Below are 26,194 nucleotides of genomic sequence, written 5' to 3'. Positions count from 1 at the left end.
ACTGCATCAGAATGCCTCCCCTTTCCTCGGATGAAAATGGCTATCACAGGCTTCTCCAGAAGATAGCAGTCCTGGAAACAAAAATCCTCCGGCTTGAAATGAATGCAGAGGTAAATGGACAATGTGGAAATGATACTACTCTTCCGATGACCCAAGGCAGTGGACAAGAGCAGGTCAACAGACCGCTGATAAGCTACAGCACCAAGATAGAGTACACCTGTTTAAGAGGGAAAAAATCAGCCTGTAGCCCTCCTTGGAATCTACTTGGGGCAAAACCAAAGAGGGATCTGGGAAGAAGGCTAACAGGCAGAATCCAGAACCCAGAGATTTGTGATGAGACTGGTTGGCCTGCACTACCATCCCACAGGAGTGCTGCTTCAACTCCAGTACCAAGGAGAAAACAGTCATGGACAGTGGCTACAAAGAAAAGTAAGAGCAAACCGAGCCGAGACACTGGGATCCAGCTAAGAAACAGGTTTGCTCCACTTCTGCAAGACCAGGACTGCCCCAAAGAATGCACACCTTCTGACACCAGAGAAAGGTACGAAGCTAAATCACACAGTAAAAAGCTACTGAAAGGGTTAACCACTGAGCCTCAAACCCTGATAGTGGGTGACGGAGCTGTGAATGAGATGAAACGCTTTTGCAGCCTGAAAAACACCAAAGTACTGTGTTTTACCAATGACATGGTGTCTGATATCTCCAATAAAATTCTGAAGATCGCTGCTGAGCATCCATCAGTGAAATCTCTCATCATACACACAGGGGCCCGTGATGTTGCAAAGCAGCAATCAGAAGTACTGAAACGGGACTTTACTGATCTGCTCAACAAAGTTCCATCCCTTAAAACTGAGGTGTATGTGAGTGGACCTCTACCAACAGTATGACAAGGAGATGAGAGATTCAGCAGGCTGATGATGCTGAACAGATGGCTGAAAGATGCATGTGCTAATCGATCAGTGAACTTCATTGACAATTTCTACATTTTTTGGGAACGCAGACACCTCTTTAAGGCGGATGGGTTCCACCTTAACAAATCAGGAGTACAACTGCTCAGCTCCAACATTTTTTATTTTCTGCGTCAGACACCAGCAGCCCCTGCCAAGGACAAGAAGCAAGACAATCCAAAACAACAGATAAGACGGCGCTCTGGAGGACTGCTGACCCAGACAGAGGCTTCAGCTTCACCGTCATCATCCTCATTTTAACATGTGGAATCTCCTTCATCCCTCACAGCTCAGCAGCAGGAGTTTTCCCTGCCCCGAACAGGAGGCCTTCAATCTCCACCCCAACAGTCCCCACCTAGCCTCCAACTGTCTCCATCCAGTCCAGACTCCCCACTCTTGGATTTCACTGATAGGATGAAAAACCTTGGCAATATTGGAATTCAGCTGACACCACGTCCAACCCCCACACTCTCTCCCTTCAGCCTCCCCGATCTTTCAGCCCCCCCCAATTCCACCACGCCTAAAACGCTGTCAACCAAAAGTCACAAGGCTCCCCCACCCCCCCTGAATCACCACATCTGTGAGTCTGACTGATATGTGCCGGGTCCGGGCTGTAACACTGATATCAGTAATGTTTTTATCCAGAAAAAGTCAGGGCCCTTTGGAATTCAAGGAGTCTTTCAAATCCCCGTGATAAATAGAAGAAAACAGAGGACTCTGATGGAAAAAAGAAGAAACATCTGTAGATACGTAAATTTATCAAATTTGGTATCCATTTCCTGTGAGTCACAGCTTGTCACAGAAAAGTGTGATGAGGCCCCAAAAGCACTAAAAATGGCTTTATTAAACATCAGGTCTTTAGCAGGCAAAACAGAGCCCACACACAATAAGGGCCACACTCTGGACTTGCTTATCTCCAGGGGTCTGAACATTCCCAAGGTTGTTGTGACTGATGTTGCTCTGTCTGATCATTCCTGTGTTTTCTTTGAGAGCACTATCTCAGTGCACACAAAGATTCAAACAGAAATAATCCACAAAAGATGCATTACTAAGAGCACCAGTGAAATCTTTAACCAGGTCTTCTCCTTCACAAGCCCCCTGCCCTGTAGTAGCTCAGTCAATGAACTTGTAGACAACTTGAGTTGTAAAATTTCAAGTGTTATGGACTCCATTGCCCCACTGAAGGAGAAAGTTATCTCAGGAAAGAAAAGATCTCCATGGAGAAATGCTACACATGTAAGAAATGGAAAAAGAGAGTTTGGAAAAGCAGAACGTAGGTGGCGAAAAACAAACCTTCAAATTCATTATGAGATTTACAAAGAAAAAATTCACATTTATAATTCACTACTGAGGGATGCTAGGCAATCTTTTTTCTCTGACATTATTGCCAAAAACCATAACAACACACGTGCCTTGTTTGCTACTGTTGAGAGACTAACCAACCCTCCTGTGTCAGTAAGCCTTGAATTTCATTCCAGTAAGGCCTGTAATGATTTTGCCTCATTCTCTACAGAAAAAAAAAATTGAAAAGATTAGACAGTCACTTCCTCTATATCAGGTTTGGGATATGAGTTGTGCCCACCTAGAGCCCATCTTAACATCATGACACAATTCTATCCTATAAACCATAGAAACCTGGAGGACATTATACATAACTTAAATTCTTCTTCCTGTTGTCTAGATATTCTGCCAACAGATTTTTTCAAAAAAGTCTCAAAAATCATGGCATCAGATCTGGTACAGATTGTAAACGTGTCTCTTCTCTCAGGCGTTTTCCCACAAGCCCTGAAAACTGCTGTGATCAAGCCTATGTTGAAAAAGAACAATTTAGACAAGACAGTGAAAAACAACTACAGGCCCATATCCAATTTACCATTTTTAAGTAAAATTATTGAGAGAGCAGTTTTTCAGCAATTACATAACTTTATAACACTGAACAACTGTTTTGATGTCTTCCAGTCAGGTTTCCGGCCTCATCACAGCACTGAGACTGCACTGGTTAAGGTGTTTAATGACATCCACCTGAACACAGACAGTGGCACAGTTTCAGTAGTTGTGCTGCTCGATCTCAGTGCTGCTTTCGATACAGTCGACCATGACATACTGTTAAACCGACTAGAAAACTGGGTGGGACTTTCTGGCACAGCACTTAATTGGTTTAAATCTTACCTGAAGGACAGAGACTGTTTTGTGTCTATAGGTAACTGTTCATCTGAGCGGACAAAAATAACATGTGGAGTCCCCCAAGGATCCATCCTGGGGCCTCTGCTGTTTAACATTTATATGCTCCCATTGGCTCAGATTATAAAAAACAACAAAGTCAGTTACCATAACTATGCTGACGTCACACAGTTATACATTTCGGTGTCACCAGGTGATCATGGCAGCATACAGACTCTGGGTAAATGTATTGAACAGATCAATGATTGGATGAGCCAAAACTTCCTCCAGCTGAACAAAGATAAAACTGAGGTTGTTGTTTTTGGAGCCAAATCAGAGAGAAAAAAACATTTTAATATCTTTTTGATATCTTGTCTTTAATTTTGCACTGCAAATTTTATCTTAAAATCTGTTTTTCAAATCTGTTTTTCAAATCTGTTTTAAAATCTGTTTTAAAATCTATTTTAATCTTTTGTTTGTTTGTTTTTTGTCGTTGTTTGTTTTATTGTATCTTTTTAATTATTCTCATTTCTAATTGAATTTTAATTGTTTTGTATAACTTGTTTTGTCTGTAAAGCACTTTGAATTGCATAGCTGAAATGTGCTATAGAAATAAACTTGCCTTGCCTTGCCTTGCCTTACATGTGGTCTCTGTTAGAATCATTTGGTTTGGGGTCCAATTTCATAAACATGGTCAAAGTATGACACAGTAACCTGACAGCCATGATACTTATGGGTAAAATTTGTTCCTCGCCCATTAATGTGGCCAGAGGCTCCAGACAAGGTTGTCCTTTAAGTCCTTTGTTTTTTGCACTGTTTGGAGCCTCTGGTGCATACAATACGCAGGTCTGATAGCATTACCCCTATTACACTCAATGACACAAAACATCATATTTCTGTAAACGCGGATGATGTCCTATTATATGTGGGGAGCACTCAATCAATCTCAAACTTACTCTCTATCTTTAGCAGTTTTAGTAATATATCTGGCTACAACATCAATTGGAATAAATCAGCCTTTTTGCCCCTGAATGACTCAATGAGAAATAGTACAATACCTGTGGACATCCCTGCAGTTAAAACATTTAAATATCTAGGTATTGAGATTTCTGCCTCTTTGCTCTCTATTGCCCAATGTAATAATGAGGGTGTCCTGTCCAAGATTACAGCTGAGTGGTGGTCCTCTTTGCCGAATTCCCTTAGGTCACGTGTCTCAATCATTAAAATGAATGTTCTACCCTGTATCAATTTTCTGAGCTTTATGCTTCCACTTCCATTATCATCTTGGTACTGGGATAGATTACAAGGAGTCATCACAAAATTTATATGGAATGGAAATCGTCACATTTGAAATTGTCCACAATGCAACGTCGTAGGTCTGCAGGAGGCTTGTCACTACCCAACTTAACGCTGTATCACTGGGCTTTTACACTACGACCATTGGTCACATGGTTTGACAGTTCAGTGAATGTGGCTTGGCAGGTGTTGGAAGAATCTTTGGCATATCCATTAAAGTTACAGGAAGTATTATTTGCAAACACTCCCCTGAGGAAGTGTCGGGCACTGTTTGGTCCCATCCTATCTCACACCATTGCAGTATAGTGTTCAGTAGAGAAAACATGTGGTATTATATCTAATTGGAATCCTTATTCCTTTATCTTTAACAGTGAAGGTATTCTGATTGATAAATCCTCTATTAAATAAGCTCACTGTAGACAGTGGTTCGATAAAGGTGTTCGTTCCTTTGGTGATATATTCGGTGATAACGGCCTGCTTTCATTTGAGGATCTATGTGTTCAGTTTAATTTACAGCGTTCCACTTTCTTTTTCTTTCTGCAGTTAAGATCAGCCATGAAAGCCTATGGGGTACCTTGGCTGGTCCCACTGAAAAATCATCCTCTCCTTCAGTTTTTGATGGCACGAGTGGATTAAAAGGTCTAATTTCTAAGTTGTATATTTATGTTCTAGAAATGATTTATGTTCCTTTACACTTGGAGTCTTGTTTGCAAACGGATGTCCCTATTCCACATGATTTTAACTGGGAGCTAGTATGGGACTCTGTATTACACTCGTCTAAGAACCCCGATCACCAACAGATTCATCTGAACTTTATTCATAGGACCTACATGACACCTCGTAAACTTTACAATGTGAAACTGAAGGCTGCCCCAAACTGTTCTCTCTGTTATACGGGCTCAATAGGTACCTATTTTCACATGGTGTAGGAATGCCCAGGAGTGGCATATTTCTGGGAGGTGGTGAGGAACACTAAGTCTAATTTGTTCTCTTGTTATATCCCCTTTTCATCTTTGGTTTTGATCCTCGATGATGTGTCTCAGCTGAAATGTCGTCAAATGCAAAAAAAAGTCTTTTTGGCTGCTGCCAAGAAGATGGTCGCCGTAAGATGGAAACCTCCACACTCGTCTCGCCGTCAGTGGGTACCAAATTTTATCGATGCGGCCTACTTGGAATTATCCACAGCGCGGATGCATAATGCAAAGGAGGAAACTATAAAGCTCTGGAACCGAACTGTGTCTGATCTTAAAGCCCTTTTGGTGTGAGGCATGTGTGGTTTATCGTTTTCATATGTTCTGTTGTATGACTGTATGATATATCTTTTTTTCATGTGCAGATGCAAATTCTTTTCTTTAATGTCCTGGGCCTTGTTTGTTTGTTTTAGTTTGTAATTTAATTGTTCTGGGTTGTTCTATATTACAAAAACAATAAATATTTGATCACAAAAAATATATATTTTCATGTGGACTCCCTCTACCCGCACACTGAGTCTGAGAGAAAAAATGACACATGAAAATTAATCCTGATTGTATGTCCTTTAATCTGGCGTACAAAGATAACACTAACCTCCTTTTAAATCAGCACAGCTACTACTTTTATTCAACATAACGTCCAAATCCAGCGATCACAAACACACCTCATCGCCCACAAAAAGTTAACATCTGTTAAGGTTGAGTGTTTCCTCCTGAATGATTCATGGGCTGAATTCACCCCAACATCTGTAAGATTTCAGACATGCTTTGTTATGATTGGAAAGTTGAGTTAAATGTTTCAGTTAAAAAGAAAAAACTTCAAAACTGCAACTGTTAAGTAACTTCACTGAAAAAACCTGTAGTTTATTAAACTGAACAAATATTGTTTTTCAGCTTCACAGTGTCATGGTCAGACATGTCTCTGCTGAATTCAGAGAGACTTGTTAGTTACAGTGAAACTGAGACTTAATGATCCTCAGACTGGGCCTCTGTCTCCTTATTCAAGTTAAACAGCAGAAAATAAGCAAACATGCTAACATGCTAACTCTCTGTCTTCCTGCAGGGCTCCCTTCATCTCCACCCTCCTCTTCCTCCTCTTCATCGTTGTGGTTGGAGTCTCACTGGCTCTGGGTCAGATCAACAAGGAACCAGGTAGGTTTAAAATCTGCTCTCATTGGCCCTCATTTATCAGTCTTGCGTGGGATTTGGCGCAGATCTGGGTGTAAAAATGAGCCTATGGCAACGCTGACGTGTGATTTATGAGACGTGTGTATCAGGGCCAATCACAACGTACGTCTGATCCGCTGTTGATAAACATGGCAGCTGAAAATGATCATAATTTAAATAACATGCCACTAAATATTCAAGGTCCAGCTGGCCGAACCCACAGAGTTTACGACATGGAGGGACGCATTACGGGAAAAAGGAGCATTCTCTGTGCTGGAGATCGACACCATAGCACCAATGACGCTGGGATATTTGGCAGTCAGAAAAGTGGTGTTAAAGCGAGTCAGAAAAAAAACTTGTCTGCAAGGAACTCACTGCAGCTGTCAGCAGCGTGGATGTGACAAACTAAAATACAGTTGAGTTTTAAACATTTACAGTCTGGAAAATAAGTATTGAACGCGTCAACTTTTTTCTCATCACATTTATTTCCAAAGATACAGTTTAAACACAATTTCTACCAGACATTGGTATTAACTCAAATAATCCACACATGAAAATAAATCACAACGTTCAGGTCCATAAATAATGATTATGGTGAATTAAGTACGATAACACAGGAAAAAAGTATTGAACACGCTAACTGAGACTCATCTAATACTTAGTGGAGAAGCCTTTGTTTGCAATGACAGCTTCCAGAAGCTTCTTGTATGTTTGAACTAATGGCCCACACTGCTCAGGTGTGATTTTGGCCCATTCCTCTGCACAGATTGTCTTTAAATCTGGAATATTCTTTGGTGCCCTCTGGTGAACCCTTTTCTTTACTTCTTTCCACAAATGTTCAGTTGGATTGAAGTCAGGTGATTGACTAGGCCATTCTAACAGATTGATTTTCTTTTTCTGAAACCATTTGAGAGTCAACTTTGCCGTGTGCTTTGGATGGTTGTCCTGTTGGAAGGTCCAGCCACGTCTCATCTTCATCATCCTGGTGGATGGTAGCAGATTCAGATCAAGAATTTCCCCATACATGGCTCCATTCATTGCTCCGTCAGTTATATGAAGTTTGCCAACACCATGAGATGAGAAACAACCCCATGCCATGATGCTTCCACCTCCAAACTTCACTGTTGGTGTAGTGTTTTTTGGCTGATGTGCAGAGCCATTTCTCCTCCAAACATGGTATGTAGTAGGGGTGTAATGGTACATGTATCCGTGCCAAACCGCCCTATAAGGCCATTCGGTTTGGTACAGTGCTGTATTCGAATGACGTGAGCCGCTGCACATGGCTCTTTAATATTCACATGAGTACTCATTTATGATTGGCTGAGCAGGGGAGCAGATTTAATATTCATGAGGAAAGTGGTCTGTGATTCGTGCTTTGCGATCATGTGCATATCATGTGGACGTGACGTCTCACGGTGAGCCAATCAGAAGATGAATATCAAAGAGCTTCCGTAGCCACAGGCGCTTGTGTCTGAATTGTGAATCATGGCTGCTGCTAACGACCAACCGGAGCTTGAAGAGCCTCCCCCCTCGCTGTATAATGGCAGGTTTTCGGTTTAATAAACATGCTACACAAGCAAATGGTTTTGCGTTGTTCCATACTGTACCAAAAATGTACCGAACCGTGATTTTTCTGTACCGTTACACCCCTAGTATGTAGTAACCTTGCAGAGCAGATAGACCTGCCTGATTCAGTTTCTGAACTCCTGCAGGTACATCTTGCCAGGCTCCACTGACCAACGATTTCACTCGGCTAAATTCTGACCAGCCCAATCAGGGAAGAGAGGTGGGAGCTGTGGGAGCAGACGAGACGTCAGCAGACTTTCGTACTTGTCAGCGTTCCTTTGATTCTTAAGTTTAATTTATAAAAACGGAAGCTATCGTCTAACGCCTTTTTCACAGCTGTTTCTCGTGTTCCAGTAGTTGTTCATCTATTGTTTCTTAGAAGCATCGGCTCACATAAGCTACGTCATACCGTAGCTTGATGTGGATTGGTCCGTGGTGAGTGTGTTAATCAGAACGGTCATCCAATCACTAGCTGCGGATTTTTTCTTAAGTCCCGCCTCTGAAAAAATCGGAAGAGCTGCTTCCCAGATGGACTTGTGGAATAATTCCGTGGCGGATATATGAAACTGTCCACCTGGCGTGTCAGGTTAGGTCTGTAGTATGACAGCCCAAAAGTTCAGTTTTGGTCTCATCTGACCAGACAACATTCTCCCAGTATTCTACAGGCTTGTCAAGATGCTGTTTAGCAAACTTTAAACCAGCTTCAACATGCCTTTTCTTAAGGAATGGAGTCTTGCGGGCTGAGCGTCTATAGAGGCACCGGTGGCAACGGTGCCATCAATTTGCTCTAGCCCAGCTGATGTTGGTTTGCACTAATTGGAAGTTCAAGTAATAATTACTGACAGATTTCAGGTGGTATGGTGCATTTCCTTGCCAAAGTATACAGCCTTTCCATGGTGTGTTCAATACTTTTTTCCTGTGTTATCGTACTTAATTCACCATAATCATTATTTATGGACCTGAACGTTGTGATTTCTTTGCATGTGTGGATTATTAGAGTTAATACCAATGTCTGGTAGAAATTTTGTTGGAGTTAAAGCTTTGGAAATAAATGTGATGAGAAAAAAGTTGACCTGTTCAATACTTATTTTCTCCACTGTGAGTCTGACCACAGTACCCAGTCCTCAGCGGACAGATTCTAGACTTTGCCCTCAAAAAAAACTAGGATAACAAGAACCGGCTGGATGAAGAGGGTAAGGAAGGAGGGACTCAGGTGGACCTTTAGTCGGACAACAGTTGTGAACCAGTTTGGGAACCAACCTAGAAGTTCCGGCTGAGACCACCTGCTGACGTGAGACCAGAGACTGGAGTTTACCTGGAAACTCACCGTAAAGCCGGGACAGGAGTCGCCTTTCAAGGCACAAGCTCTTGAGCTAGGGTTAGCTTGAGAGCTGGCGCCCAGTTTACCTTCATCAGGGGAGCCAAATTATTGTTGGCAGGGTCGTCTAAAGGCAGAGGGGAACCCTCAGGGCCTTCAAGGTATTCAGTGAAGGCCTAATACAAAATATTGAAAGAATTTTTGTACTCCTAAATAATTATTGTATCTCTTTATTTTGTTTTATTTTGTTTTTCTTATTTATTTTACTCAATGAAATCATAGCAATGACTTTTATTTTATTTTCATAAACTTGTCCTGGCAAACAGTGGGTTAATATAACTAAATGGAAAACGGACCAATCACAATTTTCCTTTTGATGGTAACTGGGTAGATCACAACACATTCTAGCAGGCAGGGCCTTCAGTAACTGCAATGAATGCCTGTGTAACTCAAGCTAATGTGGACACAATTTGACAATGACAGCTGTCTTAGCCAATCATATTTTGTTAAGTTGTGGGCGGGATCATTTCCTGTTATCTTCCGGGGATTCGCGAATATCTACCAAACACCCCCTCCCTGCTCCTCTGCACTCAGACGGGGCATATTTTACTTGACCAAAAACACAAATAAACGGACTCCTACCAAAAAAATCTGACATGGGTCTGCATTCACGCTTTATTTAGAGAATTTTCAGCGCGTTACTTTCACACAAAAACACAGCTAAATAAGGCTCTAGTTCTCATCCTGTCATAAAACGGCGCTACCTCCGCTGTAGAGCCACAGCTGGCTACGAGGCGCTGGCTGCTGAGTGTATCAGTCCGCGCACCCAGCGTGCCAGATATAAACAAACGCAGGTAGTCTGCCAGGACGAAGAGACACGATGAGAACTAGAGCCTTATTTAGCGGTGTTTTTGTGCGAAAGTAACGCGCTGAAAATTCTCTAAATAAAGTGTGAATGCAGACAGATTTCAGATTTTTTCGGTGGGAGGCTGTGTTTTTGGTCAAGTAAAATATGGCCCCGTCTGAGTGCAGAGGAAACCTGCAGAGGAGCAGGGAGGGGGTGTTTGGTGTGAGCGCTCTGGGCTTCTGCTGCACAAAATCACTGCTGTAGGGGTAATTTCTGCCCTAAACCTTGTGATAGGACCCAACTTGTTCCATCCTGGAGGATCACTTTAATGGATAAGCGCCGAACTGTAGCTGTGATTGAGTGAGGAGAAAAGAGAAGACCTAGTTGGCAGAACGTGAAGAGAAAGGGCAGAAAGTATTGGAGAAGACTGTGTGGTTGCTGGATTACTTGAAACTCTGTTTTTTTTTTCTTTTTTTTTTTTTCAATTTTATATCCTAATTTTTTTTAATTGTTTAAAGTTGTGTTAGGTGTTGCAGTGTTCAGGCACATGCTAAATTTGTAATCCCACAAAACTATCGATATACTAAACTTCCATGTCACATGATTCTGGCTATTGTTTTTATTTCTTTGTTTGATTGTTTATTGACACGTGTGGTCCCATGGTCCTACTGAAGGCCCAGTGGCTGGGGCCACGGTTCGCCACTGTTTAAAAGGGATCAGGAACTAGTCAGCAGGGACTAAGAGGTGGTGTAGATGGACGAGGTGGTGATGGATCTCTCTAAACACAGAATGCCACGATGTTTCATATCTGACATCTGCAGGAGAAACTGTACAGAGAGGAAAAGCAGGAGGAGCACGATGCAGCGAGACGTGTAAGACAGATTCTTTAACCAGAACACCGTCACTTTATATCAGAGTGAACATCCAAACTTTATTCCTGACTGTGTCTGAGTTTGTGTCAGGACACATCAATCACATCACACTGCTGACAGAAATTAACCTTTGTCCTCCAACTCACAGAGAAATTTAATCTAATGATAAGAGGAGTTTATGTTCAGTGCAGAAACGAAAGTAAGAGCCGGTCACACTTTTCCCTCCCATCAGAAAGCTCCACCCCCTCCCCCAACTCCCCAGAAACCAACACGGAAACAGGAAACATGTTTTCATGTTTGAGCTGAAAGACGCTGAGAGACAGACTCTTAAGATTCACCTGCAGACCAAAGTCAGACAGCTGCAAGAGGAGAACACTGGGAACACTGGGAACTCTGGGAACTCTACCATCAGACTTTTACAACTTTGAAGAAAAGAGGAAGAAACTTTCAAGGCTCAGGGAGAGACTTCCTGAAGCTGCGTGCCTGCTGCGTCTTCAGCTTCACTCAGACATAATGTCGTCCAGACTGGAGGGGGATCTGAGCTGTCCGGTCTGCCATGAGGTCTATAAAGATCCGGTCCTCCTGTCCTGCTGCCACAGCTTCTGTAAAGACTGTCTGCAGAGCTGGTGGAGGGAGAAGGAGGACAGAGAGTGTCCAGTTTGTAAGAGGAGAAGTTCAAAAGGATTACCACCTCCTAACTTTGCTTTAAAGAATCTGTGTGAGAGTTTCCTCCAGGAGAGAGGTCAGAGACCTTCAGAGGATCTCTGCAGTCTGCACTCTGAGAAACTCAAACTCTTCTGTCTGGACCATCAGGAGCCAGTTTGTGTGGTCTGCAGAGATTCAGAGAAACACAGGGAGCACAGATTCAGACCCATCAATGAAGCTGCTGGAAACCACAAGAAGAAGCTTCTGGAAACTCTGGAGCCCTTAAAGAGGAAGTTAAAGGTTTGTGAAGGAGCTAAAGTGAAGTTTGATCAAACTGCTCAACACATTCAGGTCCAGGCCCGACACACAGAGAGGCAGATTAAGGAGCAGTTTAAGAAGCTTCATCAGTTTCTAGAAGAGGAAGAGGAGGCCAGGCTGTCTGCACTGAGGGAGGAAGAGGAGCAGAAGAGTCAGAGGATGAAGGAGCAGATGGAGGCTCTGAGCAGAGAGATAGCAGCTCTTTCAGACACAGTCAGAGACACAGAGGAGCAGCTGAGAGCTGGAGACGTCTCATTCCTGAAAAACTACAAGGCTGCAGTGGAAAGAGTCCAGCAGCGCCCCCTGCTGGAGGATCCACAGCTGCCCTCAGGAGCTCTGATAGAGCAGGCCAAACACCTGGGCAACCTGAGCTTCAACATCTGGAACAAGATGAAGGACATGGTCTCCTACAGTCCTGTGGTTCTGGACCCAAACACTGCTGCTCCAGAACTCATCCTGTCTGATGATCTGACCTCTGTGAGACCAGGAGAGAAACAGGAAGTTCCTGAGAATCCAGAGAGGAGCAAAACCTGTACTGTCCTGGGCTCTGAGAGCTTTAACTCAGGGACTCACAGCTGGGACATTGAGGTTGGAGACAATAAGCACTGGAGCCTGGGCGTGGTATCAGGGTCTGTTCAGAAGGAGAGATTCAAACTGTCTGGATATTGGAGGATATTGTTCTTTGGTGGTAAATACGGAGCATACTCCTCGTCCAGTCCTGACTCTGTTCTGTCTGTGAAGAATCGTCTCCAGAGGATCAGACTGAATCTGGACTGGGACAGAGGACAGCTGTCGTTCTCTGATCCTGATACTAACACACACATACACACCTTCACACACACTTTCACTGAGAAGCTGTTTCCACACATTTTCACAAGGGATAAACAACCAATGAAGATTTTTCCTCTGAAGGTCTCTGTGAGCCTGGAACAGAAATAGATGATGATGATGATGATGATGATGATGATGATGATGATTATTATCAGTGATCTCTCCAAAGCTTTCCTCTCTTCTTTCCATCAGGGTTTGAACGTGTTTACTGTATGTTGAGTCTGTTAATAATCAGAGTTTGTTCAGTCTGTTTCCTTTAACTCATTTCTTAGTTCTTCTTATCGTGATCAGAGTCAAAGTGTGATTTTATTGAATGTTTACTGTAATCTGTGATCTGATTGGTTGTTGGTCTAAATAAAATGCTGGTGTTGAACTCTGACCTGTTGCTGTGATGTGTGAACATCAATAACACCTTCACTGATCTGAAGAGTCGTCCCTGCCCCACAGTGGGTGATCCTGTGGGCTGCACATTTTTGGGCCTTTTTCAAAAGTTATCTTCTCCTAGGCCATAAATGATATCAGCTTGAAATTCGCTCAGATGACAGAGTGGGCCCTGCTTTACAAAAGCTCTGTGGGAATCTGTTTTTTCAGAAATGGTTTTTGAATGACAAGCCCTCAAAGTCGGTGAACCCCAAAGAAGCTCTCTCAGCTCTCCCTATTAGAATGAATGGGAGATATAGATCCAGCTCCACACATGCTGCAGCATTTGGGCATCAAGACAGAGAAGTAAAAATCCTTAAGTGTCCCTTGAAACAGGTGATAAAGTGCCTCATTGTGCCTCGATCACATTTCAGAGTAAGATAAAGAAATTAAAAAGTCTGTTAAATAAACACACACAGTAAAGCTTCAGGAAGATCTAATACACAAATATTTCCTCTCATCTAATGTGAGAAAAGTGGATTTCAGTTCTGTTTACCTGCTTTGGAGTTTTGAAGCTGTGTGTTACTGCCATTTTCCATTTACTGTCTGTCAGGTGAGATGTTGTATTTGTGTTTACAGCTTGCATTTAATTCATGTTTCTTCTAGTTAAATTAGTGTTAAAAAGATATGAAAACTAAATATAACATGCATGTTAACTTTAATTTGGTGTCTTAGTTGACATACCTCAGTTGTCAATGATGACGTAGTTTTCTGTGAGTGAAGGAGACGCTGTAATGCTTTCAGTTTCATTTTTGGGTCTGTGTATTAAAGGACAGAGGCGACACACCGTTTCTACCGTCGTTAAACCATTAACACGCGTAGTCTCTTTTTCTCCGTCCAGAAGTGGTTTGGGAACATAAGAACTAAGTAAACATTAGAGACCTTTAGCCACTACATTAAGTAGAAACGGTCCGCACGAGGAGAGAGTGCTTCACCGGAGACAGTGGAGAGAAGGTGTGCTGAATGAATGGAAGCTACACGGCTACAGCGGCTAATCACGGAGGACACGAGGAGCTTCGGCCCGAATTAAAGACGTCTTCTACGACGACGGATGAGTACTAACAAAACAAAACACATGAATGGATATGCTGTAGCTGCAAATTCTGCTGATCACAGTTAAGTCAGGATCATTGTGCACGTTGTTGACCTGAAGAGCCTCGTGAAGTAACGCTAACGGTGATTCATAGAAGAGTGGTGCTGCATGCCACAGGACATTTTGAGATAAGTGCTATTGCTAACTCGTCATATTAGCACAGAAGAAGCTTGAGTTCGACTCTGAAAATTAATACAGCCTTTTGTGGAACCTTTTCATTGAAAGCATTGACGTGTTTTGAGGTTAAAGAGCTGTAACCTGGATTTCAGAAGTCAGCAAAGTTTGCTATATTGAAGTTTTGGCTAGCCTGTTGAAATGTCTAATTCAGGAAAAATGGACGCCGATGTTGAGCCAGTTACAGAGAGACGAAAGATCAAGTTGACCCCAAAGGCACTGGAAGAGAAGCTTGATAAACAAATGAGAGTAAGGAAGCTTTTATTAGCACAACTTGTCTCCAAAGCAGAGGAAATAGAAAAATTCATGGGAAATGATTCCAATGCTTTGTTAGTGGAAAGGGATCATCTCAGTGATTACTCAAAAATGCTGAATGAGTTTATTGAAGTAAACAGTGCTATAAGTGAGCTGTTACCAGAAGATGAAAAGGAAGCTGATCAGTTGTATTGGAGTGAGCCAAACCTAACAAAGTTTAAGGACTTTTTGGCAAAAATAGAGCAGTGGATAGTGGAAGCTAAACAGCATGTCAATGCTAGTGAACATGTTACTCCAGAAGATGGCGCAGCTACTCAGTTAATTGAGTCCGCTGCTGAAAACCTGAACCCAGGGGACAGTGTCTCTGCTGTGTATGAGCAACATGGTTCCATTACTGCAAGAAGTGTGTGTAGTAAACGTTCGGGATCATCTAAAGCCTCATCTTCAGCATCGTCTGCACGTAGAAAGGAAGAAGCTAACCGTGCAGCTCTACTTGCACGTGCAGCTTCTTTTAAGAAAAAACATGCACTGCAGTTCGAAGAGGCACAGCTGAAAGCCAAGGAGATGCAGTTGAAGGCTCAAATGGAGGAGCTTGATGTTGAAACTGCTATTGCTGAGTCCACTGCAAAGCTTAAAGTCCTAGAGGGCTACGAGAACACAGAAAACATGGACGATGGAATGAATTCATACCTCTACAAGAACACGCCTGTTGCGTCGAGCACTGGACATCACACTCCAGACGTCAAACCTAAGTTAACAAGCATTCTTCAAGTTAGCCAAGGTAATGGAAGCCATACTTCTCACAATCCAGTAAGACATGCCCCTCGCGTGCAGATAAAGACAGAGAACAGCACCACCACCAGTGGAAGCGCTAGTGGAGGGCCAGCTGAGCTTGGCGAGGTGATATTGAAGCAGAAGGATATCACAGAGATGTTGGTCACGCAACAGAGGCTAGCCAACTTACCTCAACGAGAAGTCCCAGTGTTCAGTGGTGTTCCATTTGAGTTCCTGCCATTCCTGAAGGCTTTTGAGCACATCATTCATAGTCGTACAGATAATGATGAAGACCGCCTGTACTATTTAGAGCAATTCACCAGCGGTGAACCAAGAGAACTTGTGAGAAGTTGCCAACACATGAGTGCGCAGCAAGGCTATAGTGAAGCAAGAGAGCTTTTGATTTATCACTATGGCAACGAGCAGAAAATAGCTGCGGCCTATGTGGACAAAGCAGTTAAATGGCCTCTAATTAAATCAGAAGATGCCAAGTCTCTTCACAGCTTTGCCATATTTCTCACTGGATGTAACAACGTCATGAAGGACATGGAGTATCTCGAGGAGATGAACAGCCCGAGTAACCTTCGGATCATCATCTCAAAACTACCCTTCAGACTTCGAGAGAGATGGAGAGCCATGGCTTTCGACATACAAGAAAAGGAGGGTAGAAGGGCAAAGTTCTCAGATCTTGTGGCATACATTAACAGACAAGCTAAGATAGTTTCAGACCCACTCTTTGGTGATGTCAAAGAGTACTCAGACGAGAAAAGTAAGATCAAGTCGAGTACTAGAGCTGCCAAAGGAGGTGGACTAAAGAGAGCCACAGGCTGTGCCATAAGTGTTAAGCCAGATGAAAATGATGCCCTAGAACCAAAAAGGAACCAGCACACAAGCAACGCTTTTCAAGAGCCATGCCTGTTCTGTAACAAAAGACACACTCTGAGTGCATGCAACAAGATAAGAGGTCTGCCAAACAAAGAGAGAATAGAGTTCCTCAGAGGTAAAGGACTTTGTTTTGGGTGTCTGACCCAGGGACACATGGGAAAAGACTGTAAAAAGAGAGCCACGTGTGAAATCTGCAATAAGAAACATCCAAGTCTGCTTCACAACAAAAGGGACGAGAACACCAACCAAGAGAGTACAAGGTTCGAGAAGGGCCAAGACTCCGCCATTGAAAACTCTGCTTCACAAGAAGACGTGCCGGTTAAAAGTGAAGTTGCAGCAGTCACCGGGGCCGGAGACAACGACTGTATCCTGTCTATTGTGCCTGTGTGTATCAAATCAAAGAAGAGCAATACAACAATACAGACGTATGCATTCTTGGACGCAGGAAGTTCAGCTACGTTTTGCTCCGAAAAGTTGATGAGGCAGCTTGGTGTTCACGGTAAGAAGACTCGAATGTTACTCCGTACCATGGGTCAGGAGAAGCCCATGTCCTGCTACATGCTCTCAGATTTAGAAGTGTGCGGCCTTTTAGAGAACAAGTACATCAGCCTGCCAGATGTGTACACCCATACAGACATACCTGTGACAAAGGATAATATTCCTCTTGAAAAGGACTTGGAAAGATGGCCGTATCTGAAGGAAGAAGTTGGTCTACCACAGATCGATGCAGATGTTGACATGCTAATCGGCATGAATGTCCACTCTGCGATGGAGCCGTGGAAGATAATTCACAGTCAAGACGACGGGCCGTATGCCGTGAAAACGATCCTGGGTTGGGTGGTTAACGGCCCTCTCAAGAAAAGTGAAGATTTCAACAAGCCTAACCATGACTGTCAAAAGGCTTCAGTTAACAGGATTTCAGTCAGCGTTGTGGACAGCATGCTGCTGCAGCAATACAGTCACGACTTTCCAGAGCAAGCCTGCGAAGAGAAGTCAGAAATGTCCAGAGAGGACCAGCAGTTTATCAAGTCTGTGTCTGAGACGATCAAGAAAGTTGATGGGCATTACAGTATTGGGATGCCTCTCAGAAACAAGAATGTGGAAATGCCGAACAATAAATGTGTTGCTGAGCAACGGGCAGCAAACCTGAAGAAGAAGCTCAGCAAGAATCCCAGCTTCCACAAGGACTATCAGAGCTTCATGTCAGACCTGCTGACCAAAGGCTACGCAGTGGAAGTACCTGAACATGAGCTCAACCGCAACAACGGTAGAGTATGGTATATACCCCATCACGGCGTGACACACCCGCAGAAAGGAAAGCTGCGTGTTGTGTTTGATTGTGCCGTTTCATTCCAGGGGAAATCCTTAAACGAAGAGCTGTTACAGGGTCCAGACCTTACTAACAGTCTGGTTGGAGTTTTGACAAGGTTCCGACATGATCACATTGCTCTCATATCAGACATCGAGGCGATGTATCATCAGGTGAGAGTCCCTGACGAGGATTCAGATCTTCTACGATTTCTCTGGTGGCCACTGGGGGACCTGAGCCAGCCTCTGCACGAGTACAAGATGGTGGTCCACTTGTTCGGTGCCAAGTCCAGCCCGAGCTGTGCCAACTACGCCTTAAGACAGACCGCAGAGGATGGAAGGGACAGGTCATCACCTGAAGCAGTAATAACAGTCTTAGAACATTTTTATGTTGATGATTGCCTCGTCTCAACGTCCAACGAAAAAGGGGCAATTACCTTGACCAAGGATCTCATTGCTCTGTGTGAGAGTGGAGGATTCCACTTGACTAAGTGGTCAAGCAACAGCCGTCAAGTGCTATCGTCACTTCCTGAACATGAGAGAGCAAAAGAGATTAAGAACCTAGACCTGGACAAGGATGAGCTACCAATGGAAAGGGCACTTGGAGTCGACTGGTGTATTGAATCAGATTCCTTCAAGTTCCGGATTAATGTCAAGACCATGCCTATCACCAGATGGGGTATCCTTTCAGTCGTAAGCTCTATATACGACCCCCTAGGTTTCCTATCACCGTTCATCCTTCTCGCAAAGACTATTGTCCAAAATCTCTGTCGATTGAAACTTACCTGGGATGAAGAGATTCCTGAAGACATTGCAAACAGGTGGTTTGCTTGGCTGTCTGAGCTGAGACGGTTAGCCAGCTTTTCTGTCAAGAGGTGCATTAAGCCAGAGGGATTTGGTCCTGTGACTTCGGCACAGCTGCACCATTTCTCTGATGCCAGTGAGAAGGGCTAAGGCATCGTTACTTACCTGCGCATCGAGAACAGCCACGATCGGGTTCATTGCTCGTTTCTTCTGGGAAAATCCCGAGTGACGCCGCTCAAACCAGTCACTGTCCCACGCCTTGAGTTAGCTGCAGCTACCATTGCAGTGAAAATGGACAAGCTCATGAAGCAGGAGCTTCGGATGGATTTGAAAGAGTCTGTGCTTTGGACAGACAGCACTACTGTCCTGCGATACATCGACAACGACAGTGCTCGTTTCAAAACATTTGTCGCAAACAGAGTGTCGATAATCAGAGAGTACACAAGGCCAGCACAGTGGAGATACGTTAATACTGCTTCTAATCCAGCAGATCATGCCTCGAGAGGAATGACAGCAGAAGACCTCATTAAGTGTCAGAGCTGGATAGAAGGTCCTGACTTCCTCGCCAAGAGTGAGTTACATTGGCCTGTCTTGTCAAACTTCTCAAGAGAAATAAGTGAAGATGACATTGAAGTAAAGCTTACAACCAACGTGAACATCATCAAGACTCAAGACTCAAGCACGAACCCTCTCCACAAGCTGATTCATCATTACTCTGATTGGCACAGTCTAAAAAAGGCAGTTGCCTGGATGTTGAGGCTGAAGGAGCTGCTTCAAAGTCTGAGTGAAACGCGAAAGGATTTGTTCGTCGGGTCCTCCTCAGAACGAAGACAAACACCTTGGAGAGGCCAATAGATAAACTGTGTCTCTTACTCGAGATGGAAGAGTCTCACGGACATTAAAATGGACCTACCTTAGTTAGGATTTTACTTTTTTAGTAACCTATAAATGGACGCCCCCTAGATCGAGTCTAGGTTGTTTGCATTGTTTGTTTGAGTTCCCTTTTTTGGAAGTTCCAAAAGAGTATAGAGACTAGAAATAGAAAATGACTCATTGTAGTTTAATGTGGTTGTGTAATTGTCATTCCCATAATGAGCAATTAGGGGCCGGAAATGTTACTGCCATTTTCCATTTACTGTCTGTCAGGTGAGATGTTGTATTTGTGTTTACAGCTTGCATTTAATTCATGTTTCTTCTAGTTAAATTAGTGTTAAAAAGATATGAAAACTAAATATAACATGCATGTTAACTTTAATTTGGTGTCTTAGTTGACATACCTCAGTTGTCAATGATGAAGTAGTTTTCTGTGAGTGAAGGAGACGCTGTAATGCTTTCAGTTTCGTTTTTGGGTCTGTGTATTAAAGGACGGAGGCGACACACCGTTTCTACCGTCGTTAAACCATTAACACGCGTAGTCTCTTTTTCTCCGTCCAGAAGTGGTTTGGGAACATAAGAACTAAGTAAACATTAGAGACCTTTAGCCACTACACTGTGCTTTGAACTTGACACCACTAGAGGGAGCCAACACATCAGAGATGTACTGTAACACCCTCCTTTAAACTAAACGCACTCAAGTCTAAAACATGGAAATAAGTTTTAATACATTCAAATAGTTATAACGTGTCAGGCTATTTTCATTCCAGACCTTGATAAATGGGATCCCCTAAAAACAATACTCCACTGTATGGGGCGCTGTTTGTAAAGCAGCAGATACCAAAAAATACCCAATCTAAATGTTACATCTAAATTTTAAATCTTAATGTTAAATCTTTATCTCTCTGACGCAACTTAATACTTAATATGCATATTGAAAGTCCCGGTAACAGGAAGTACCAAAATAAAAGCTAGTTCTGTGAGCTTTTATTTTTTAAACATTTTGATTAAACTGAGATTTTGATTAAACATTTAGATTTAGATTTAACATTTAGATTTAACATTTAGATTTAACATTTAGATTTAAATTTAGATTAAGATTTAGATTTTGATATTGATTAAACTATTAGAGTTAAAATTTAGATTTAAAATTTAGTTTTAGATTTAGATTTTAGATTAAGATTTAGATTTAGCATTTAGATTTATATATAGCATTCACATGTGATATTTTATATTTACATTTAACTATTTAAGATATTTCTGAGATTACAAATATTGTTCTTAATGTCATAAAAGGTCACTAGAAAAAATCACACCCGTTTTTTTGCACATGGTTTGAAACTAAATGTGACAAAATGTTGCTGTTTTTTTTTTAGCATGTGCTGCTTTACAAACGGCGCTCCATACCACTGAGGCTGAGACAGAAACTAACTAGAGGGTCATCACTTCACTTGGAGACGACCTCGAAGAGTTCTGATCCAGAGACAAGTTCACAGGAGGAAGGTGGGGGATGGGCGGGGGTAGAGCATCCGTCTGCAAACCATCCAGGAGAGTAGAGCGTTATCAGCCTACCAAGGCCAACGTGAAGGAGCCGAAAGAAAATGAAGATTGTTTGGAACACACTGAAAATTTTTCCGTCTGCCTTTAAAGGGCAACTCCGTTTTTTTGACACCTGGACCTTATTTATAGGTGTGTGCATGCTCATATACTCACTCAGACAAACATGGTGCAGCTCGGAGTCCTTCAGAAGTTATTTGGATCCAGCTGATTTCAGTCGCACTTAGCGGGGGCCACGGCAAGGGAGCTTCAGGGCGGGACATAATCGCTGCAAAATCGCTCATTTCGGCTTTATTTTTTCATCCATCACTATCCATTGTTATCACAAACACACTCCTCTTCTGTTGCCATAGGCGAACACGGTCCACAAACGCACCACCAGTTCACATTGAGTCGTAGACGTGCTCCTGTTTGTTGTTCTCGAGCCAGCTCTTTGTCTCTCTCCCTCTGCATCCTTCTTTCATGGAGCTCCTCGTCCGTGTACTCAGGCTCAAACCGGTAAGGACAACCGTCAAACTCGAAGTCATAGTCTGAAGACGGTAGACGAGCTGACTTTATGATAACACTGGGCAATTTTGCAGAGATTATGAAGCTCCCTTGCCGTGGCCCCCGCTAAGTGCGGCTACAATCAGCTGGATCTAAATAACTTCTGAAGGACTCCGAGCTCCACGATGTTTGTCTGAGTGAGTATATGAGCATGCACACACCTATAAATAAGGTCCAGGTGTCAATAAACCGGAGTTGCCCTTTAAGTCCCAACTGGTCAACTCTGTGGCAATCCAAATGGCCTAATTCAGTGGCCCATTACAGACAAGCCGAGCTGACAATTTCTCCAAGTCGTTATCCATCCTATCCTGCCTGCGATCAAGTTTGCATATCACTTAAGTCTGAGTGTTGACAGCCCTGCACAATTCTTCATTGACGGGCAGCTTATCAAATCCCAAAACAGCAGCCTGCATCTTCTGAACTTTGTGATAAATCATGAAACCGCCAGCTCCAAACAGCAGAAAGCCTGTTATCATAAATCCCAATATGAAGACATCTTCACGACCTTGACAGAAAGGATCAACAGGCATACAGTCCTCCAGGTATCCCAGGAGTCGATCGTAGACCCGTCTGCAAACGTTCTGCCGGGACAGGCGGGCTCCCCTTTACCCAGTTTCCTCGTTGAGAAAATTTGATCAATTGCGTTAAGAGACCAGCCGATCAAATCCATGATTTTAGTTTTGATATAGGATATAAAGAGAGGCTCTGATAGTTCAGACAGAGACAGACCAAGAGCAAGCAGGGCAGATAGGGAGGAGGGAGCTAGAAGAAAAGTGTCCGCCTTCGTTGAGAGCAGAAAAAAAAAGATAAGATGAAAGGCAATAAAACATTTTCAACACTCCAAACTAGTTCACTTAAAAACTGATCTCATTAACTTTATTTGTGGTCGTTTTGGTGTCTGGACCAGGTGTGTGTTGATCGTGTGCAATTACGCATGGGTAGATCTAAGTTTTATGATTGTTTATACCTCAAGAGAGGGGTTTCATTCTTGGTGTCATATTTAATTCAATGATCTAAATATTAATCTGATAATGTCTGAAAATCTTTTGTGCTCATATGATCAAATAATTCTCCTCCACTGACAGATTTTTCTCGCTACACCGCACTTTCCTCCGACATAAACTTGCGTACACGAACTTAGACCTGGCGTGAGATTTGAGCGTACTCGACGCCCACGTTCAGATTGATGAATGCCGATCTGTGTATAGATATGAGAGTACGCTAAGGGGCAACATCAGGTCAGTAAAAATGAAGCCTATGTGGAAGTGCTGAATGTTGCCATTCATAAAGAATCCACTTGAGTCTGGCTGCAGAAAGACAGGAAATCACGTACACACTCAGCCATAAAAACAGACTTTTACTGCATTAAAAACATAGTTACAGCCTGGTTCATGGGGTAAATTTTTCTTCTAAACTCAGCTGTTTAGAAGTGTTTAGGATCGATTGATTGTCCAATCAGAGACACAGCTCAGGTCACGTGACTGACAGGCGTCCTGTAGCTGTTCGAATTGAAACTTACAGCTGGCATAAGGAGCTTTTTCTGTTTTACTGGTGTCTGTTCTTAAAAGAAATAATGAACTGTTGATCAGCTATGAAAGAGTGTTAATCTCTAAAAACTGAACTGAACTGGGTATTTTCAAAACTTTAAACTTCATGTTCAATCAGATTATTGTGTTAAAGTTCATTTATTTCAGTTGTTTTATTCAAAAGTTGAACTTTCATATTTTATCTACAGAGATGCAGATTTCATTTTCCAGCAGGACTTGGCTCCTGTCCACAACGTCAGAACAACCTGCTGTTAGAGAGGACTCTGACTCACTGAGAAGAGTTTATAGTTTGATTAAAGAAATAACAACAAGAGCTGTTCCAACCTGTTTCTGATCTTCCAGAAGCTCCGCCCCCTTACCTGACTCACCTGAGACAAACCAGGGAACAGGTTTACATTTGTCCTGACTGAGCCGAGAGAGACGCTGAGTGACAGACGATCAGATTCACCTTCAGACCAAAGACAGACAGCTGCAGGAGGAGAACACTGGGAACACTGGGAACACTGGGAACTCTACCATCAGACTTTTACAACTTTGAAGAAAAGAGAAAGAAACTTTTAAGGCACAGAGAGAGACTTCCTGAAGCTGCGTGCCTGCTGCGTCTTAAGCTTCACTCTCAGACAAAATGGCGTCCAGACTGGAGGAGGATCTGAGCTGTCCGGTCTGCCATGAGGTCTATAAAGATCCGGTCCTCCTGTCCTGCTGCCACAGCTTCTGTAAAGACTGTCTGCAGAGCTGGTGGAGGGAGAAGGAGCACAGAGAGTGTCCAGTTTGTAAGAGGAGAAGTTCAAAAGAAATGCCACCTCTTAACTTCGCTTTAAGGAATCTGTGTGAGAGTTTCCTCCAGGAGAGAGGTCAGAGACCTTCAGAGGATCTCTGCAGTCTGCACTCTGAGAAACTCAAACTCTTCTGTCTGGACCATCAGGAGCCAGTTTGTCTCGTCTGCAGAGATTCAGAGAAACACAGCGAGCACACGATCAGACCCATCGATGAAGCTGCTGGAAACCACAAGAAGAAGCTTCTGGAAACTCTGGAGCCCTTAAAGAGGAAGTTAAAGGTTTGTGAAGGAGCTAAAGTGAAGTTTGATCAAACTGCTCAACACATTCAGGTCCAGGCCCGACACACAGAGAGGCAGATTAAGGAGCAGTTTAAGAAGCTTCATCAGTTTCTAGAAGAGGAAGAGGAGGCCAGGCTGTCTGCACTGAGGGAGGAAGAGGAGCAGAAGAGTCAGAGGATGAAGGAGCAGATGGAGGCTCTGAGCAGAGAGATAGCAGCTCTTTCAGACACAGTCAGAGACACAGAGGAGCAGCTGAGAGCTGGAGACGTATCATTCCTGAAAAACTACAAGGCTGCAGTGGAAAGAGTCCAGCAGCGCCCCCTGCTGGAGGATCCACAGCTGCCCTCAGGAGCTCTGATAGAGCAGGCAAAACACCTGGGCAACCTGAGCTTCAACATCTGGAAGAACATGAAGGACATGGTCTCCCACAGTCCTGTGGTTCTGGACCCAAACACTGCTGCTCCAGACCTCATCCTGTCTGAGGATCTGACCTCAGTGAGACCAGGAGAGAGACAGGAAGTTCCTGAGAATCCAGAGAGAAGGATGATCTCTGTCCTGGGCTCTGAGAGCTTTAAGTCAGGGACTCACAGCTGGGACGTGGAGGTCGGAGACAGTTTACACTGGGGCCTGGGTGTGACATCAGGGTCTATTCAGAAGGGGAGATTCAAACAGTCTGGATCATGGAGGATATGGTTCTTTGGTGGTAAATACGTAGCAGATTCCTCATCCCATCCTGACTCTGTTCTGTCTGTGAAGAATCGTCCTCAGAGGATCAGAGTGAATCTGGACTGTGACAGAGGACAGCTGTCGTTCTCTGATCCTGATACTAACACACACATACACACCTTCACACACACTTTCACTGACAACCTGTTTCCATGCATTTTCACAAGGGAAAAACAACCAATGAGGATTTTACCTCTGAAGGTCTCTGTGAGCGTGGAACAAAAATAGATGATGATGATGATGATGATGATGATGATGATGATGATGATGATGATGGTGATGATGATGATGATGATGATGATGATGATGATGATGATGATGATGATGATTATCAGTGATCTCTCCAAACCTTTCCTCTCTTCTTTCCATCAGGGTTTGAACGTGTTTACTGTTTGATGATTGACATGTTATCTGTTTAATTAACCCTTTAATTCAGTGACAGATGATCTGTTCTTTATTCAAAGATGTTTCCTCGTGTCTGTTTTTCAGGTTGGTTTGTTTAACTTTATGTTGAGTCTGTTAATAATCAGAGTTAGTTCAGTCTGTTTCCTTTAACTCATTTCTCAGTTCTTCTTATAGTGATCAGAGTCAAAGTGTGATTTTATGAAATGTTTAGAGCAAATGTTGCAATTATCACAGTACATTGTTGATATTTGGATTAATTAAAACTTATTTTCATGTTTTAGACTTGAGTGTGTTTAGTTTAAAGTGTGTGTGTTACAGTAAATCTCTGATGTGTTGGCTCCCTCTAGTGGTGACAGATTCAAAGCACAGCTTCAAAACTCCATAGCAGGTAAACAGAACTGAAATAGATCTTCCTTTGGTGTCTTTGAAGCTTAACTGTGTGTGTTTATTTAACAGACTTTTAATTTCTTTATCTAACTCTGAAATTTGATGGAACTTTCCAGCAAGTTTGAAGCTGCAGAGTTTGATTTGAGACTAAATGATCCTGTAGGATTTCCTGCTCCTGCTACACCTAAAGTTTCATTGTTTAAAAATAAATCTGGAAGAAATTGACTTTTTATTTTACAGTTTATGGTAAAAAACCTCTTCCATATAATCCATTTATGGTTTACAGGAAGTGAATTAGTGGTTAATCTGGGCTTTGATGAATTTGTAGAGGTAAACACATCTCTTACAACTAGAAGTGACAGAATTTACCGCTCTTTCTTTCACATCACTTCATTTCTATCTCACATACTGTAACCTTAGTGTTGTGTTGTAGTTAAACTGCTGA

At 42.9% G+C, this 26,194-nt stretch overlaps 2 protein-coding genes across 2 annotated transcripts; both read left to right on the top strand.

Annotated features, from left to right (window-relative positions):
* The first annotated feature begins 11,657 nt into the window (after positions 1–11,657).
* LOC141797810 (nuclear factor 7, brain-like) lies at positions 11,658–13,046 on the top strand. Its single transcript, XM_074679494.1, has one exon. The coding sequence runs from the start codon at positions 11,658–11,660 to the stop codon at positions 13,044–13,046; it is 1,389 nt and encodes a 462-aa protein (XP_074535595.1).
* Positions 13,047–23,799: 10,753 nt separating this feature from the next.
* Positions 23,800–25,185, top strand: LOC141797893 (zinc-binding protein A33-like). The gene has a single exon (XM_074679584.1). The coding sequence runs from the start codon at positions 23,800–23,802 to the stop codon at positions 25,183–25,185; it is 1,386 nt and encodes a 461-aa protein (XP_074535685.1).
* Positions 25,186–26,194: the final 1,009 nt, after the last annotated feature.

Source organism: Halichoeres trimaculatus, unplaced genomic scaffold (genome assembly GCF_033239565.1).
Source record: "Halichoeres trimaculatus isolate MK-OKI-2021-1 unplaced genomic scaffold, fHalTri1.1 fHalTri1_scaffold_9, whole genome shotgun sequence".
NCBI classification, from domain to species: domain Eukaryota; kingdom Metazoa; phylum Chordata; class Actinopteri; order Labriformes; family Labridae; genus Halichoeres; species Halichoeres trimaculatus.
Note: the sequence above shows the minus strand (reverse complement) of the source record. Positions and strands in the feature narration are given on the sequence as shown.